Here is a 17,691-nt window from a genome sequence, read left to right as displayed (position 1 = left end):
CCGAGATCGCTTAATCGAGTGTTTATTATTGTATATTCAAATATGTTTTTGTCAGCTTCAAACAAGAAAAGCTGCGTAATTGAAGTCATGTATGTAATTAATGTGAACACCGATTGATTTCATTTGGGGGGCTAGATAAGTAAGATAAAATATTACCAATCCTTTATCTAAACGACAAGGTCAATAAATTGAACATTGGGTTGAAACGTTTTTGTAGAAAGGCGTGATCACGTGACACGGGACCCCTTTATTCATAACAAGTAAAGAATATTTTATATAACGAAAACCAACATCACCTGTTTGTTTTTTACTTTTTTTTGAGTCAGAGATTGAGAAATATACCCTTATATTAAGGAGAAATTTGTAATAATTGAACATTAGACTCAATAACCCGGGGTAGTTGAGATTAATCAATTTGGATAATAACCAGATAAGCCCTTTAAGGTTAACGAGAAAATATTAAGGACAATATGGCGACTAAAATGGTTGATTACATACTAAGAATAGTGTTGATTGTTTCTATTTTTACAGGTAGGTAACGTTTTTTTATTAAATGGAAAGAAGTTTATTTAAGATTTGTAATTTGATATGTGACATATGAATGAAATATGAAATCGTTCACAACATGTCTGAAATGTCAAAAATGCAGAAATATTTTTCTTTAATGTTGTTTCGATCTTTTATAATTTCTAATACATGGTTGTGTTGCTTTAAGAAAGCGATAGGTTAAGAAGTAGAATGTTTCGGCATGACAGTCAGTTAACTGGAGAAGCTCTAGGCCAATCAGGGTAATTCGGATAACAATTTAGTGATTGTGTTCTCTTTCTGGTTATAACTGTAAAGGATATTATAAAATTAAGGTTTTTAGAAGTATTTCTTTGTGCCTCTTACAACGTGGAGAATAATTTTGGTCATCTCATAGGTTAAAAAAGATCTGCAAGGGAAGTTTTATTAGTTATATCTGAAATCTTACCAAAAAATAAATGTATTCCAAAGGCATTCAATCTACAAAGGTGTAATTTGGTCTATTTGATGGAACAATAACAAATTTACACTTGATTCTTGATAAGGAAAATTAATGAGCATAATGCCACTATTTTGCAACGAGAAAGTCACATGATATAAGAGAATTAAGTTTCAACACATCTGTTATAAAAAGTTCTTGTCACGCATATCACAACCTTATATTGCAATCTCTCTTAAAAGCGTCTTCCAATGAAGGTGTTTAACATCCTGTATAAGTGAGGTTCTTTAAATAATACCTGGTTCAGGCCAGGAAAAAAATACTACCTCTTAGGATGACTAACTTATTTTATAACTTGTTAAAAATGAGTTTTTGTTCATCAGAGGACTTACCTGGTGTCAAAACTATTAAAAAAAAAATCCCGCTATAATTCAATAAATCCATAAAATTAAGTGATGATTAGTAATTTTGAAACATGCTTAGATGCATTGATATTCCATTCTTTAGTCATGGCACCTGGTAAGTACAACTGATGAATATGTACCCTTGTTGACCAAGTTTGAGACTATCAATTTTATGTCCCTTCTATTGTACTGTTCTTTAAAGGTGTTGATATCGACAACGGCTCGTTTGACATTTTTTACTGCAAGGAAGTTTTTTTCAGCATTTTCTACAATTCTATTGAGTAATATGGCATTTTTTGTTCATAAAGACCCGGATTCTTAGAATTTTTTTTCACCTTTCCAAAGTAACATTTAAATGGTCTACAACGATTTATGATTATTGAATAATGTTTTGACTGATGCCAAGTGAAGGTTAGGCGACATAAAAAAAAAAGTTGGTTATCGTCCCCGCACGTCCGGAGAAAACGGCCCGACTCGATATATTTTTTATTTTCTCATAAAATGTCTAAAAAAGCGTGCCGAGTGTCCAAATTTATCGAAATAACAATGCTGTTCCGAATGCTCCGTATAAGCTTCCGGTACAATTACCTCCCTTGACATTGCGCTTGCGCATTGAAGTTATTGAACTCAGTACTGTTTTGATCCTGCATTCATTTTAAACTAGCCTACTTAATAGTCTTCGCATTTTTATTTAATGTAATGGATTTTGTAGTAGCTAGCATTGCGCAAGATAAAAACCCCACATTATTGAAAGCATGGTGTGGGGTTTGCATCTCCAGCGACAAGACACTTTCCGAATTCTACTCAGAATTGGTAGCCGGAAAATTTGACAGCGAGCCGCTGCAGGACTAGGAGGAATGCAGACGATCATTTGTCCAAGTCCTAGTTGGTGAGTTTGAATGTTTCATCCACATATTTCGACATCAATCGTTCAAATAGATCGTGTGCACTATGTTTTTTTTAGATTGGAATATACGGGAGGCACAAACAAACAAATTTTGAGTTTCCTTCTCCCACAATGGATGATTCTTATTTAGAAAGCAATCTACATGCCACTTTTTGATTGGTTGAAATTAGCTTTACCTTATAAACTTTGTTAGATCACATTGATCCGGAAAAAAATCTTTATACACCAACATGAAATGGGCATATATTGTCGTCGCCCATGTTCGTCGGTCCTTCCATCAGTCGACAATTGCTGGTAAACACAATATTCTGTACAGAATTTGACAAAACATGGTGTGAGTGTTCGTAATCACGTTCAATATTTAGTTTGTGAACACTCTGGAAGGTTTTTATCACTCAAGGATGGACCCTTTTGAAAATCAGCAAAATTGAATAATATTGAGTACCGGGTATGAATTATTACAGATTTTGACTAAAACTTTGTGTTAGTATTCATTGTCACCCAAGGATGAACCCTATTGAAAAAAAAAAAAATCTAAAAAATATTTAATGAGTTATTGCCCTTATTCTTTAAAACACAATGATGAGTTAACCTTAATCAATGTTAAATATGTTAAAATGTTTTATTTAATTGTTTCATATGTTAAAATTTTAATTAAATTGTTAAGTTTTCAATTAAAGTGTTATTACAATTGAATTTGTTTTGAATTCATGCACGGAAATGCTATCCCATGCACCTCTACCCTAGCAGGGTGTGCATGGGGCAGGGCGTGCATGGGGCAGTATTTCATATATACCGACAACTCCTTTAATACTGGACTCCCAAAAAAAAAAAAAAAAAAAAAAAAAAAGCCTCCCCCCCTACCCGCCTTTTTCTAGTAGCAAGGACGATAACCAATTAATTTTTTTTATTTGGCCTTATTCTCATTTGTTGATTTTTGCCTTAGAAAATAGTTAACCAAAAGAATAGCAGAAAATCAAAGACTACTCATCAAAGAAGTGTGTTATACCCCATGTGTTTTCTGTTATATGTGCTCTGAGCTTCTAAATATCCTTCAAATCTTATTTCAGTATGTTTATCAGAATACTGTACACAAAATGAGGGAACTATATACCAGTCAACACGATATTGTAGAAATGGGTGTTGTTATGATACAGGTATAGCAGATTACAAATGTTGCACATATTCCTCGTATAATTAGTAAGTATTTTATGTCAAAATATAAATTAAGATCCAGTGTTTGCACGTGTTTTCCTCAAGGTCATGTTTGAAAATTATACCTGGAAAAATGGGGCATTAACCTATCAATCAATAAGAATTAATTTCATAGACATTTCATGAATCAGTATGAACTGTGAGGAAGGTTTCGTGTTTTTCTTATCATTATGACGTATCCCAAGATAATAAAGATTAGACAAACATGCATCTTAAGTTCAAAGCATTTCTGCTTTGTATAATAAAATTCTGGTTTGAAAGTATTCACATAACTTTTAGTGCTGGAAGTATTGATATCCTATTAATATATTAACATTGTAGTGTCTAGCATATCTATTTATAGATACATTATTTAGATGTTTACGGTAAATGCATATTGCCTATGATTACGTCATAATTAATACCCCTCTAATATGTATTGAATTCCCGCCATTGTAGTTCTGATCGTAAGATTGATAATAAAGCATGTATGATTAAATTCGGAGCCTATTCAATTCTCTTCTGGGTTAAATCCGCAAGTGGGGAATACAACAATTGGCGACGAGGTGAAACTTTAAAAGAAGATAAAACTTTTAAAAAGGAGGAAGAGAATGGCTCAATTAACTGAAATAGGTGGAATTGATAAATTTAATTGTTCCGGTGATCCGACGAAATTAGCAACAAGATGGCTGAAATGGTTACGTTCATTTGAATTATATGCTGAAGGTAAAGGAGTCACGGATAATCGTCAAAAGAAATCGTTATTGTTGCACTGTGGTGGAATAGAAATGCAGGACATTTTCTTTACTTTTGAAATCCCTGATCCAGGAGAAGGTGAGAATGTTTATAGTGTCACTGTGAAGAAATTAGCTGATCATTTTAAAGGTCCGAGTAATCCGCCTTACGAAAGACACGTGTTTAGAAAACTTTATCAATTTGAAGAAGAAACTGTTGATCAATTTGTGACAAGACTACGTCAAAATATAGCTCCATGTGAATTCCATGATGAGAAAGAAATTGTTGACCGAGTAATTCAAGGTTGTAAATCACGAGATTTGAGAAGAAAACTTCTAGAAAAAGGTCAAGATTTACGACTAACGGAATTGCAGAATATTGCGAGAATCCGCGAAGCATCATCAAGACAGATCGATGTATTTGACAAGAAGAATAAATCAGATGAAAAATCGGAAATAAATGGAATTCATTATCGGAAGGATCAAAGAAAGACTAATTTTAGGCAGAATACTGATTTTAAATGTTTTCGTTGTGATAGTCCAGGACATAAACAGAATGATGAAATTTGTCCAGCAAAACATCGACAATGTATTAATGTGGAAAATACGGACATTTTGCTAAATGTTGTAAAACTAGAAACAATCAAACAAGTTCGACCGGGAGTAATCGGAATGACCGATTTAGACAATCAAGTCAGGCAACCGGACGACAGGAAAGTCAAGGTCGCCCTGAGAATTATAAACAGAAGAATTTCAGAAGAAATAAATCGAAAACTGGAGTAAACTACGTTGATTCTGATGAAGAAGAAGAGAGAATGAGCAGTGATATTAATTCAGTAAATTTAGAAGAAGATGAAGATGATTATGTTTTTACTTCGCAAGATACTGGTAAACAACCGAAAATAAAAGTAAACATTGGCAATGTTCCAGATGTTGAAATGCTGATTGATTCAGGTGCAAGTTGTAATGTTTTAGGAAGATCCGAATGGGAAAAACTCAAGAAGAACAAGGTGAAGTGTACTAGTAGATTAACTAAGAAAAAACTTTATCCATATGGCAGTGATAAACCATTGACTGTGAGAGGAATATTCAATGCAATTTTGACTATTGGAAATAAATCAATAGAAGCTGATGTGGTTGTTATTGAAGGTGAAGGAACTTCATTATTAGGAAGAGACTCTGCTATGAAATTAGGAGTGTTACAAATAAACTTGGTAAATTCAGTCCAGGAGAAATCATTTGAAATAAATGACATTTTTACTAAATACGTTTTGAAGGTATAGGAAAACTGAAAGATTTTCAATTAAAATTCCTATTGACAATTCAGTGAAACCAGTTGCACAACAATTGAGACGTGAAGGATTTAATTTGAGACCAAAACTAGAAAAGAGACTTAATGAACTTGAAAACTTAAATGTAATTGAAAAAGTTAAAGGACCAACACCTTGGATATCTCTGTGTGTTGTAGTACCAAAAGATAATGGTGATATAAGACTTTGTATAGATATGAGACAGGCTAATAGTGCTATTGTGAGAGAACGACATCCTATACCAACTGTTGATGAGGTATTACATGATTTGAACCAAAGTACTGTTTTTAGCAAATTAGATGTGAAATGGGCTTTTCATCAACTTGAATTGAAAGAAGAATCAAGATCAATTACTACATTTGTGACTTATAAAGGACTATATAGATACAAAAGACTAATGTTTGGTATTTCATGTGCTCCAGAGATGTACCAAAGAGTAATGCAACAAGCTTTAAATGTGAAGGTGTGAGAAATATATTTGATGACATAATTGTACATGGTGCGACAGAATTGGAACATAATATTAGACTAGAAAAACTCTTACAAAGAATTCAAGAATTAGGTCTAACTTTAAACAAGGACAAATGTCAATTTAATATGCCACAATTAGAATTTATGGGACACTTATTATCTGCTAGAGGAATAGGTCCAACAGATTCCAAGATCAAGGCTGTTACAGAAGTTAGAAAACCAAAATCTGCTTCAGAGGTGAAATCATTCTTGGGACTTGTGAATTATAGTGCACGTTATATTCAAAACTTATCAACTATAGCTGAACCTTTGAGAAAGTTAACGAAGAAAAACCAACCGTTTGAATGGGGTTTAGAACAAGAACAATCATTCAATAAACTTAAAGAGTGCCTATCTAAAGCTTCAACCCTAGGATATTTCAATAGAAATGATAGAACATTTGTGATAACTGATGCTAGTCCTGCAGGTGTAGGTGCTATTTTAATACAGGAACAGAAAGGTGAACATAGAATAATTAGTTATGCAAGTAGGTCATTGACTGATGTTGAAAAACGTTATTCTCAAACAGAAAAAGAAGCGTTAGGAATAGTATGGGCATGTGAACGTTTTCATATGTACTTATATGGAAGTGAATTTGATTTACTAACTGACCATAAACCTTTGGAATTTATTTATTCAAAACGATCAAAACCTAGTGCTCGTATAGAAAGATGGGTTTTAAGGCTTCAACCTTATACATTTAAAGTACCTTATATTAAAGGATCTGACAATATAGCTGACTGTTTGTCAAGATTAACCCAAATGGTATCTACGAATTCATCGAATGAGGATCATGAATATGTGAAATTTGTAGCTGAAACAGCAACTCCAAAAGCTTTATCAACTAGAGAGATTGAGAGACTTTCATCTAATGATAGTGAGTTAAGTGAATTAAGACAATGTATTAAGTCAGGTGAATGGTATAAACTTAAAAATAAAATTTATAATGCTATTAGAAGTGAACTTTGTTTTATAGGACATTTGATATTGCGTGGTAATAGAATTATTATCCCTGAAAAATTACGTGAAACTGTATTAGAACTTTCGCATGAAGGACATCCAGGAATCGTGTTAATGAAACGTCGTTTAAGATCTAAAGTTTGGTGGCCAGGCATTGATAGAGATGTAGACAATTTTTGTAAAACGTGTAAATCATGTCAAATAGTAGGTCAACCGCAATCTCCAGAACCAATGAACACAACAAATTTACCAAATGGTCCATGGCAACATATCGCAGCAGATCTAATGACACTGTCCTTACCATCAGGAGATCATTTGTTTGTGGTAGTAGACTATTATAGTAGGTATATCGAAGTAGAATGGATGAAATCAACAACAACAGATAAAATAATTGCTAGTTTGAAACGTATGTTTTTAATACATGGGCTTCCTTATAGTATAACTACTGATAACGGTCCGCAATTCATTAGTGAAATTTTTAAAGACTATTTAAACTGTAACGATGTAAAACATAAAAAAACAACTCCAATTTGGCCTCAAGCTAATGGAGAGGTCGAAGGGCAAAATCGTTCTTTACTTAAAAGACTTAAAATAGCTCAAGTTGAAAGAAAAGACTGGAAAGAAGAACTGTCAAAATATCTGATGATGTACAGAACAACTCCTCATAGTACAACAGGCGTGAGTCCAGCAGAACTTATGTTCAAAAGAAAATTGCGAACGAAATTACCAGAAATAGACATGAACTTTCAACATGATGAGTTAGCTATTCGTGATGTTGATTCCGAAAGAAAAGGAAAAGGGAAACTATATACTGACGAGAAAAGGAAAGTGTGTGAAAGTGATTTAAAAACAGGTGATTTAGTTTTATTGAAACAGAAACCTGAAAACAAATTAATGCCAAATTTCGAAACAAACCCATATCGTGTTATTTCTAAATATGGAAGTGCTGTCACTGTTGAAAATAATAATGGTGTGCGTTATAAAAGAAATTCAACACATGTGAAAAAGTTTATCGAGAAATTAAATACGACTCAAAGTGGAAATAATAGTTTTCAAAGTGTTAATGTACCAACTGGTGCTCACTCGGATTCAGTGTTCGATTATAATAGTTTAGATGATATTATTGAAGATGATTCAATAGTCCGTTTTGATAATAATGTGAATCGTAAAAATCAAAATATTGTGCAAAATCGTGATAATCAAAATAGAAATGTTAGTGAAAATTATAAAAGTGCTAATGTGAAATCTAGTCAAAAGTGTAAAACACCAAATAAAACTGTGTCCAATAAAATTACAAAGGAAACAAATAGCGTATCTCAAACAACAAATTCTAACATTGGAAATAATAACTCAACTGATCAAAATTCAGAAATTCAAATAAACACTAGACCAACTAGACTTAAAAGAATGCCAGATAGATATACAGACTATAAGATGGATAAATAATTTGTATTTGTTTATTTTGCATAATGTGTATCTGTGAGAATGTTTTCATATTTTTGTAAAATGTTAAATGTTTCCAAAATAAGGATTTATAATTTATTTTAGTTGTGAATATTATTGTAGAAGTTTTAAAGTATGACAATTGACAGGTCAAGGTTAAGGTTAAAGTGACTGTGTATGCAAAAGATTCTATTTAGAGGAAAACAATAAGTTTGTTTATAATAGTTTATTTTCATTTATATATTTTGTCACAAGACATAATGATTGCAGAAGGTTAAAAATTAAAATTTTAATAATTAAAAGCAATACATTACTTTTAAAGTAAAAAGGGAGGGATTGTAGTGTCTTGCATATCTATTTATAGATAAATTATTTAGATGTTTACGGTAAATGCATATTGCCTATGATTACGTCATTATTAATACCCCTCTAATATGTATTGAATTCCCGCCATTGTAGTTCTGATTGTAAGATTGATAATAAAGCATGTATGATTAAATTCGGAGCCTATTCAATTCTCTTCTGGGTTAAATCCGCAAGTGGGGAATACAACAAACATTACTTTCAGTACTGATATCCTGTCATATATTATATTCACATTTCTTTTAGTTCTGGGGGAACTGATATCCTATTGATATATTCACCTAACTTTAGTGCCGGTAGGACTGATATCCTATTGATATATTAACATTACTTTTAGTGCAGAAAGGACTGATATCCTAATGATATATTCACATTACTTTTAGTGCTGGCAGGACTGATATCCTATTGATATTAACATTACTTTTAGTGCTGAAAGGACTGATATCCTAATGATATATTCACATTACTTTTAGTGCTGGCAGGACTGATATCCTATTGATATTAACATTACTTTTAGTGCTGAAAGGACTGATATCCTAATGATATATTCACATTACTTTTAGTGCTGGCAGGACTGATATCCTATTGATATTAACAAAATCCAATGGCAAGACCAATCTATCATAGCCTCCAACCTCCCTAACAAGCAACAACGACGAATTCGAGAAGCTCTAGCTATTCAGAGACGCTTTCCAGATATCAACCGCGACAATGGACAGTACATTCTTTACATGTTTCTTCCCTTCATTCTCCCATTCTCCTCCCAGTGCCTTTCTCATTAGCTTATGTTTGCTCGGTACCTCCTCATGACTTCGCATTGATTGTCTCTCTTAATCACTTGTTATTACCCCTTTTATCTATTACCCCTCTTAATCTCTATATTGTTTCTTGTTGGTATATATTTTGTTATGTTTTATTCTCTTGCCATTACATCTGATGACGACACGTGTATATTGTGTTGAAACGTTATGTACCCAACCTTATTAAAGAAGTGTGTTATATTCCATAATATTGTCTTGTGCTTTTGTTATATGTGCTCCTCGCTTCTATATGTCGTTCAAATCTTATATATTAACATTACTTTTAGTGCTGGCAGGATTGATATCCTCTTGATATATTAACATTACTTTTAGTGCTGAAAGGACTTATATCCTATTGATATTCACATTACTTTTAGTGCTGGCAGGATTGATATCCTATTGATATATTAAAATTACTTATAGTGCTGAAAGGACTGATATCCTATTGATATTCACATTACTTGTAGTGCTGAAAGGACTGATATCCTATTGATATATTCACATTACTTTTAGTGCCGAGAGGACTGATATCCTATTGATATATTAACATTACTTTTAGTGCTGAAAGGACTGATATCCTATTGATATATTCACATTACTTTTAGTGCCGAGAGGACTGATATCCTATTGATATATTAACATTACTTTTAGTGCTGAGAGGACTGATATCCTATTGATATATTCACATTACTTTTAGTGCTGGTAGGACTGATATCCTATTGATATATAAACATTACTTTTAGTGATGAATGGACTGATATCCTATTGATATATTCACATTACTTTTAGTGCTGGTAGGACTGATATCCTATTGATACATTAACATTACTTGTAGTGCTGGAAGGATTGATATCCTTTTGATATATTCACATTACTTTTAGTGCTGGTAGGACTGATATCCTATTGATATATAAACATTACTTTTAGTGATGAATGGACTGATATCCTATTGATATATTCACATTATTTTTAGTGCTGGTAGGACTGATATCCTATTGATACATTAACATTACTTGTAGTGCTGGAAGGATTGATATCCTATTGATATATTCACATTACTTTTAGTGTTGGTAGGACTGATATCCTATTGATATATTTACATTACTTTTAGTGCTCGAAGGATTGATATCCCATTGATATATTCACATTACTTTTAGCGCTGATCTTACATATTCATGAAACGAAGGTCCGTCCGTCAACATTTGCTTGAAAACGCTCTAAAAACTAGATTTTTTGATGGAATCAAGTGAAATTCGGTATGTGTAGACATATTCATAAAACGAAGATCAAGTTCGGATTAGAGCTATTTTCGACCGTTAGAAGCAGAGTTATTGCCCTTGCCCCAAAATTTTGAATATTTACCATCCGCATGCCGTGGTGGGCGTATATGGCTGTTGTCCACTATCTTTATATTTACATTACTTTTAGTGATGAATGGACTGATATCCTATTGATATATTCACATTACTTTTAGTGCTGGTAGGACTGATATCCTATTGATATATTAACATTACTTTTAGTGCTGAAAGGATTGATGTCCTATTGATATATTAACATTACTTTTAGTGCTGGTAGGACTGATATCCTATTGATATGAACATTACTTGTAGTGCTGAAAGGACTGATATCCTATTGATATATTCACATTACTTTTAGTGCTGAAAGGACTGATATCCTATTGATCTTAACATTACTTGTAGTGCTGAAAGGATTGATATCCTATTGATATTAACATTACTTGTAGTGCTGGCAGGATTGATATCCTATTGATATATTAACATTACTTTTAGTGCTGGCAGGATTGATATCGTATTGATATATTCACATTACTTTTAGTTCTGGTAGGACTGATATCCTATTGATATTCACATTTCTTTTAGTTCTGGAAGGACTGATATCCTATTGATATTCACATTTCTTTTAGTTCTGGAAGGACTTATATCCTATTGATATATTCACATTTCTTTTAGTGCTGAAAGGACTGATATCCTAATGATATATTCACATTACTTTTAGTGTTGAAAGGACTGATATCCTATTGATATTCACATTTCTTTTAGTTCTGGAAGGACTGATATCCTATTGATATTCACATTTCTTTTAGTTCTGGAAGGACTTATATCCTATTGATATATTCACATTACTTTTAGTGCTCGAAGGAATGCTATCCTATTGATATTCACATTTCTTTTAGTTCTGGAAGGACTTATATCCTATTGATATTCACATTTCTTTTAGTTCTGGAAGGACTTATATCCTATTGATATATTCACATTACTTCAAGTGCTGAATGATTTAAATATTTCACCTTAATTTTATATTAAGTAACGACAAAAATGATACTCCATCGATTCATTCATATATTTTCAGTGCAGGGAGATATTACTGGGGGATAGGTAGTGGGATATCAGCTTTTGTTGGTATTACTGTTGGCGTGTGTGTATATTTATGTTGCCGAAAGAGACAACGCACTGCCAATACTATACAAAATGGTCCCTTATCAACGGTTACGTATGGAAGTAAGTATAGAAGACACACAAAATACATCTGGTTGAAAATCACCATATTTTGCGTGGTTTAGGTATAAAGGGGGCTTAAAAAGGTGTATTTCGGAAGTGATTTTCCTTTCGTCGTCCTGATATCTGTAATTCCCGAAGTCTGCAGAAGTCATGTTGTTTGTTACTAAAGGCATTGTTAATCATTTCAGTATAAGCTGACCTTACAGAAATGGTGATCTTTATGCCTATAAGACTTGAGCTCAGCATGAACTATTTAAAAAAAAAAGAAACAAATGATATGTATTATTTCATATGTATAGATCCCTTATTTGTTTTGATTTACAGATAATGGTGTTCAGACGTCTCAGATGCAACCTGGTGTCAATTATCCAATTTATCCAGGACAACAGAATATGGGCTATTCACCGTATTCAGAAAAGCCAGTTGGACCCCCAGAGTATGCAGCTGATCCACCACCTTATGACAGTGTTGTTAATTCAAAATAAAGTGTTCCTGTCTCTAAGATGAATTTGTATAATAAAGATATTGAAATTGGTTTCCTACATTCAGATACATATAAAGAAATTACAAGAACAAAGATAATCTTTCGTGTGGGAAAAAACATTTGGGAAAATATTTTTATTATGGGTTAATTTTTTTAAAATCGTTCAAATAACACTGTTCTTCAATGTGAGGGTTCCTTTAGTCGGTAATAAATAATTGAAGCTAGATCTGAATAATAAATATATTGAAGCATCATTTTCAAACTTTATCTACAAATCGACCCATCCATTTAATTACTTAATAAATCGTTATATAACAAGCTACTAATTGTTATTACAATCCAGTTGTTAAAGTTGATATTAACGGTCCTGCTGTTGATAGAATTCAACATTTGTCCATTTAACGTATGTCCATATCATTGAAATTTCAAGTCTGCCTCATTTCAGGAAATATGTTTTTACAATGTTCCAGGTAATTCTTTCAGAGAGTTACATCAGTCATCAGGTACTTTGTATTAGTTAATTCTTGAGAGGTTTGATGTTGAAATATTTTCAGAACTTGATAGTTTTTTGGCTCAAATTATTTACATTGACACTTGGTGGATATTTACATTAACCAAGGCAATACAAATTTATGCACATGTACTTACTGGATAAATACCATGACAATCAAAATATAACCGTGTCAATAAAAATATTTCAATTGATTCTTAATGGATAAATACCTTGACAATCAAAATATTTACATTCAAACCAGGTTGATATTTACCAATCAAAATATTACATCGACAATCAAAAGATTTCCATCGTGGATATTTACCTCCACAATCAAATATTTTAATATTGACTACGTTCCTTTTGCGACACTTGTTGGATTGTTCACTTAATTAGTATATTTTCCTTGATGGATATTTACCATTATTTTTATTGAAAAATAACGTAAATAGATAATAATGTAATGTATAAGTTATATACATGAAGTTGTTTTGATTATTGTATATTAATTAATTTTGTAATAAAACTAGTCTTCAATCAGCAATTATATTTCAACGTGAAACAAGATAGACACCCAATTCTATAGCATATTATATTCATTCAATTTAGTCATGTTGTATAAAGTTTATCTGTATCAAAAGACATTTTGCAGTATCTAGTTAATCTGTATCATATATCTTGCAGTATCAACTGCATCTGCATTAAATGGCATCTTGCAGTGTCAAGCGTATCTTTATTAAATAACATCTTGCAGTGTCAAGTGCATCTGTATCAATATTCTTGCAGTATCAAGTGTAATTATATAAGATAGCTTGTCGGGCAAGGCATCTGACAGAAATGATAAAACAGTCTTTAGTGACTAAAGTATGAATTTTCTTATATTAAATAAACAATAATAGTTTGAATTCAATGATAAATATATTTACTGCCAGTTATTTATGCTGAGTAATTGCACCAAATTTAAAAAAATCAATATCAATAACCCAAATACATCAAATTATCTCATCAATATAAATGATCACACCAAATTTCATCAAAATCATCTGAAAACTGTAGTCTCTATTGTGTTCATAAACAAATTTTGACACGTTTTTCCTTAGTCAACGGATATTCATTCATCAAAAGATCGTCAAATTCAAACATGACAAAGATCTCATCAATATAAATGATAATTCCAAATTTCATTAATATCAGTTGAAAACTGTAGTCTCTATAGTGTATTCACAAACAAATTTTGACGCGTTTTTCCTAATCACTGGCAATAGCTAAAAACCGTTCATTGAAAAATCTTCAACTTCGAACTTGTCCAATATTTCGTTAATATAAATGATCAAACCAAATTTCATTAAAATCAATTGAAAACTGTAGTCTCTAATGTGTTTACAAACAAATTTTGACGCGTTTTACCTAAGTCAAGGGCAATAACTCAACAAGTAGTTGCCTAGCAAGATACGCCCTATCTGTGTCAAATCATACCAAAAATCTAACTTGTGCAAGATATTGTTGATTTAAACAAACACACATTATTTAATAAAATTCTGACATAAACTATCACCTCTATCGCTAAGAAATTTTGATTAGTTTTTTACTAAGTCATGGGAAAAATTGTCAAATTTAATCTTGACTAAGATCTCATCATTATAAATGATCATATCAAATTTAATTTAAATCGGATGAAAACTGTAGTCTCTATTGTGTTCACTAACAAATTTTGACGCGTTTTTCATAAATCGAGGGCAATAACTCAAAAACCATTCATCGAAAGATAGCCAAATTCGAACTTGTCCAAGATCTAATCATTATAAATATTCACACCAAATTTCATTGAAATTGGATAAAACTGTTCTTCTCTATTGTGTTCACAACCAAATTTTGACACGTTTTTCATAAGTCAAGGGCAATAAAACCGTTCATCGAAAGATAGCCAAATCGAACTTGTCCCAGATCTAATCATTATAAATATTCACACCAAACTTCATTCAAATCAGATGAAAACTGTAGTCTCTCTCGCGTTCACAAGCCAATTTTGGTGCGTTTTGGCTAAGTCAAGGGCAATAACTCAAAAACCGTTCATCGAAAAATCGTGACTATCGAACTTGTCCAAGATCTCATCAATATAAATGATCAGAATCAGATGAAAACTGTAGTCTCTATCGCGTTCACAAGCCAATTGTGGACAGAAGGACCGACGGACATGGGTGGCGACAATATACGTCCACATTATGTGGGCGTATAAACACCGTTCATCGAAAAAACCCTCAAATTCAAACTTGACCAAAATCTCATCAATATACATTATCACATCAAGTTTCATTAAAATCAGATAAAAACTGTAGTCTCTATTGTGTTCACAAGAAATATTGACGGACCGACGAACAGGGGCGACGACAATTTATGTCCACATTTCCAAAAACATTTCTAAATATCAAGTGTATCTTTTAACAAAGAACTTTTGCGATATAAAACGATTACATCATTTTGCAGTAACAACTGGATCTGAATGCAAAAGTTACAGTATCAAGTCGATCTGTACAAAATAACAAGTTGATCTGTATCAAATAGTATATTGCAGGAAATGAAGAAATTTACTGAAAGACCAAGCAAAGAGAATTTATGATTAGTTATTTTAATTTTCCTCACCTAGGCTTTAAATACCATAAATTCATGGACATACCATGAATAAAAAAACTCATCAGATATTTTCAACAAGCAACTACACACTGTAGACTTAAATAATTTACATTAATAAATGCGTATAATAATTTTAACGAAAAAGGACAAGTGTAGAGGACATAAATTTGGAAGTAAGGGACACAAGTTGCACTATTAAGATTAACCATCAAAGTATAGCTTTACTTGTAGATATCAAAGGGATTGCAAAGTGTTTTTCTAGCCTTTTTATGTGTATCGGTAACATATTTGACTTCTATTTAGGACATTCAAATTCTTCGTCCAATGCCCGTGGTTCCTGCAATTCCAGAAAGAGTTAACCGGAAATGACGTAGCTCCTGCAAGAGAATTCGTAACCATTGTACCACTAGACTATACCACAATAACATACTAATATATGTGTTGTGAAGTGGACATGACAATATAGGGTCTTTTATATAAAAATATTGCAGACAGGGCACTGGAGAGACAACATGATTGCACTGCACTCTGAGCCGGATCAAATAAAGAAGATCTGTCTGCATCAGTGATAGGGTTAGGGTGTGAGGACAAAAGAGAAAGGTGATAGTGCTTTCACTGTTCTTTCCTTTGGCGAAGTTCTTGTTTAACTCTATGATGTTTGGATATTTCTGTGATATTTGGATGCCATATTAAATAAAGTCTGTTTCTGTGTGGAGTCAGAATGCCACCAAAGCTGGCTCGCTCAGATATATGTTATCTTCCCTTACAAAATCGCGGCATTTCTAACTAAAAATCATTCTCATTTCACTTCACCGTTGCCTTATATAACTCTTTACTACACTTGATTCACCAAATGTTCCACCTATTGTATTCAAAATCGGCAATTTCCGGTTAACTCAATACCCATAAAAAGGCTAAAAAAACAAACACACTTTACAATCCCTTTAAAGCTTAAATCACCTTATGTAACATACCACCTTAGTATATAACTTAACTCCACTAGCAAAATAACCAAACATTTTGTTTTTCAAAACATCTATTCAAATAATTATCTAGCAAGTCCTTAAAAAGAATATAGTTGGAAGGCTTTGATCACAATAAAATATCAATAAAATAGCACAGATACAAAAAATTCACATTAAATCCAATTCATTGCAAATCCACAAAAACTGTAATTGGTTTGTGATTGTCATCAGTAACATGTTTAACATTATCACAGTCTAACATTCAAATACTTAATACACATTCAAATACTTAATAGCCTGAAATTTTCAATCTTCATCTCACATAAATCTCATTCTTCTCGGTGGTGGACGACTGAATTCTGGATGGTGGTGAAAATTATCTCTATAACCAAAATCTGTTACAACAGAACAAGATGATTAACAATAAATTCTTCACCAAAAACATAAAAGAATACTACCGGTACATCATAAAAATTGATATTTGTAAACTTGGCTAATAAGAGTATATATTCATAAGTGGACTTAAATAGAGTATATGACAGAATCCCTAAGTAGTTATTCATAATCCACGGGTAATTATTGACAAAAACTTTTGTTTTCAGCCTTTTTCAATAATTAGTTGAATTAGAGAGGGATTCTGGTGTCCTCTAATGTATAGTCTGATTGGTAAAGTGTAATACTTTATGTTCATTCTAAAAGGTAGTGTTCCTTTCAGTTTATATTTAAACTTTTTAATTTAAAAATTTAGTTATCATATCATTCATGATAGGCTTAAATTAGAATTTTTTTTAAAGTTAAAATTGACATACAGTTTGCCTACTATTTAATAATATCATCCTATGCAATTGTAGGCTGTTAGACTTTTAGGGCCTTATCGACATTATCACTAGCACTATTAGCACAGCCTGAAAGTGACTACAATCAATACAACAGTGAAAAGATTTTCAGATGATACAGATGGTTGACAATTTTCTGGACCTGAATAAGAGCAATGCCATGCCATGTCAATA

General features: G+C 32.1%; 2 protein-coding genes across 2 annotated transcripts; both read left to right on the top strand.

Moving 5' to 3' along the window:
• Positions 1-4,080: 4,080 nt before the first annotated feature.
• LOTGIDRAFT_153937 (hypothetical protein) lies at positions 4,081-8,429 on the top strand (the record flags this gene model as incomplete). Its single annotated transcript, XM_009059933.1, has 2 exons — positions 4,081-4,303; positions 7,714-8,429. The coding sequence occupies 2 exons, from the start codon at positions 4,081-4,083 to the stop codon at positions 8,427-8,429; spliced, it is 939 nt and encodes a 312-aa protein (XP_009058181.1).
• A 2,529-nt stretch (positions 8,430-10,958) lies between these two features.
• LOTGIDRAFT_228867 (hypothetical protein) lies at positions 10,959-13,620 on the top strand (the record flags this gene model as incomplete). The annotated part of the gene is made up of 3 exons (XM_009059932.1): positions 10,959-10,966; positions 11,960-12,108; positions 12,433-13,620. 3 exons carry the CDS (start codon positions 10,959-10,961, stop codon positions 12,591-12,593), a joined length of 318 nt encoding a protein of 105 aa, XP_009058180.1. The 3' UTR covers positions 12,594-13,620.
• Positions 13,621-17,691: the final 4,071 nt, after the last annotated feature.

Source organism: Lottia gigantea, assembly GCF_000327385.1.
Source record: "Lottia gigantea unplaced genomic scaffold LOTGIsca_4, whole genome shotgun sequence".
NCBI classification, from domain to species: domain Eukaryota; kingdom Metazoa; phylum Mollusca; class Gastropoda; family Lottiidae; genus Lottia; species Lottia gigantea.
This window is presented reverse-complemented; position numbering and strand designations above follow the sequence as displayed.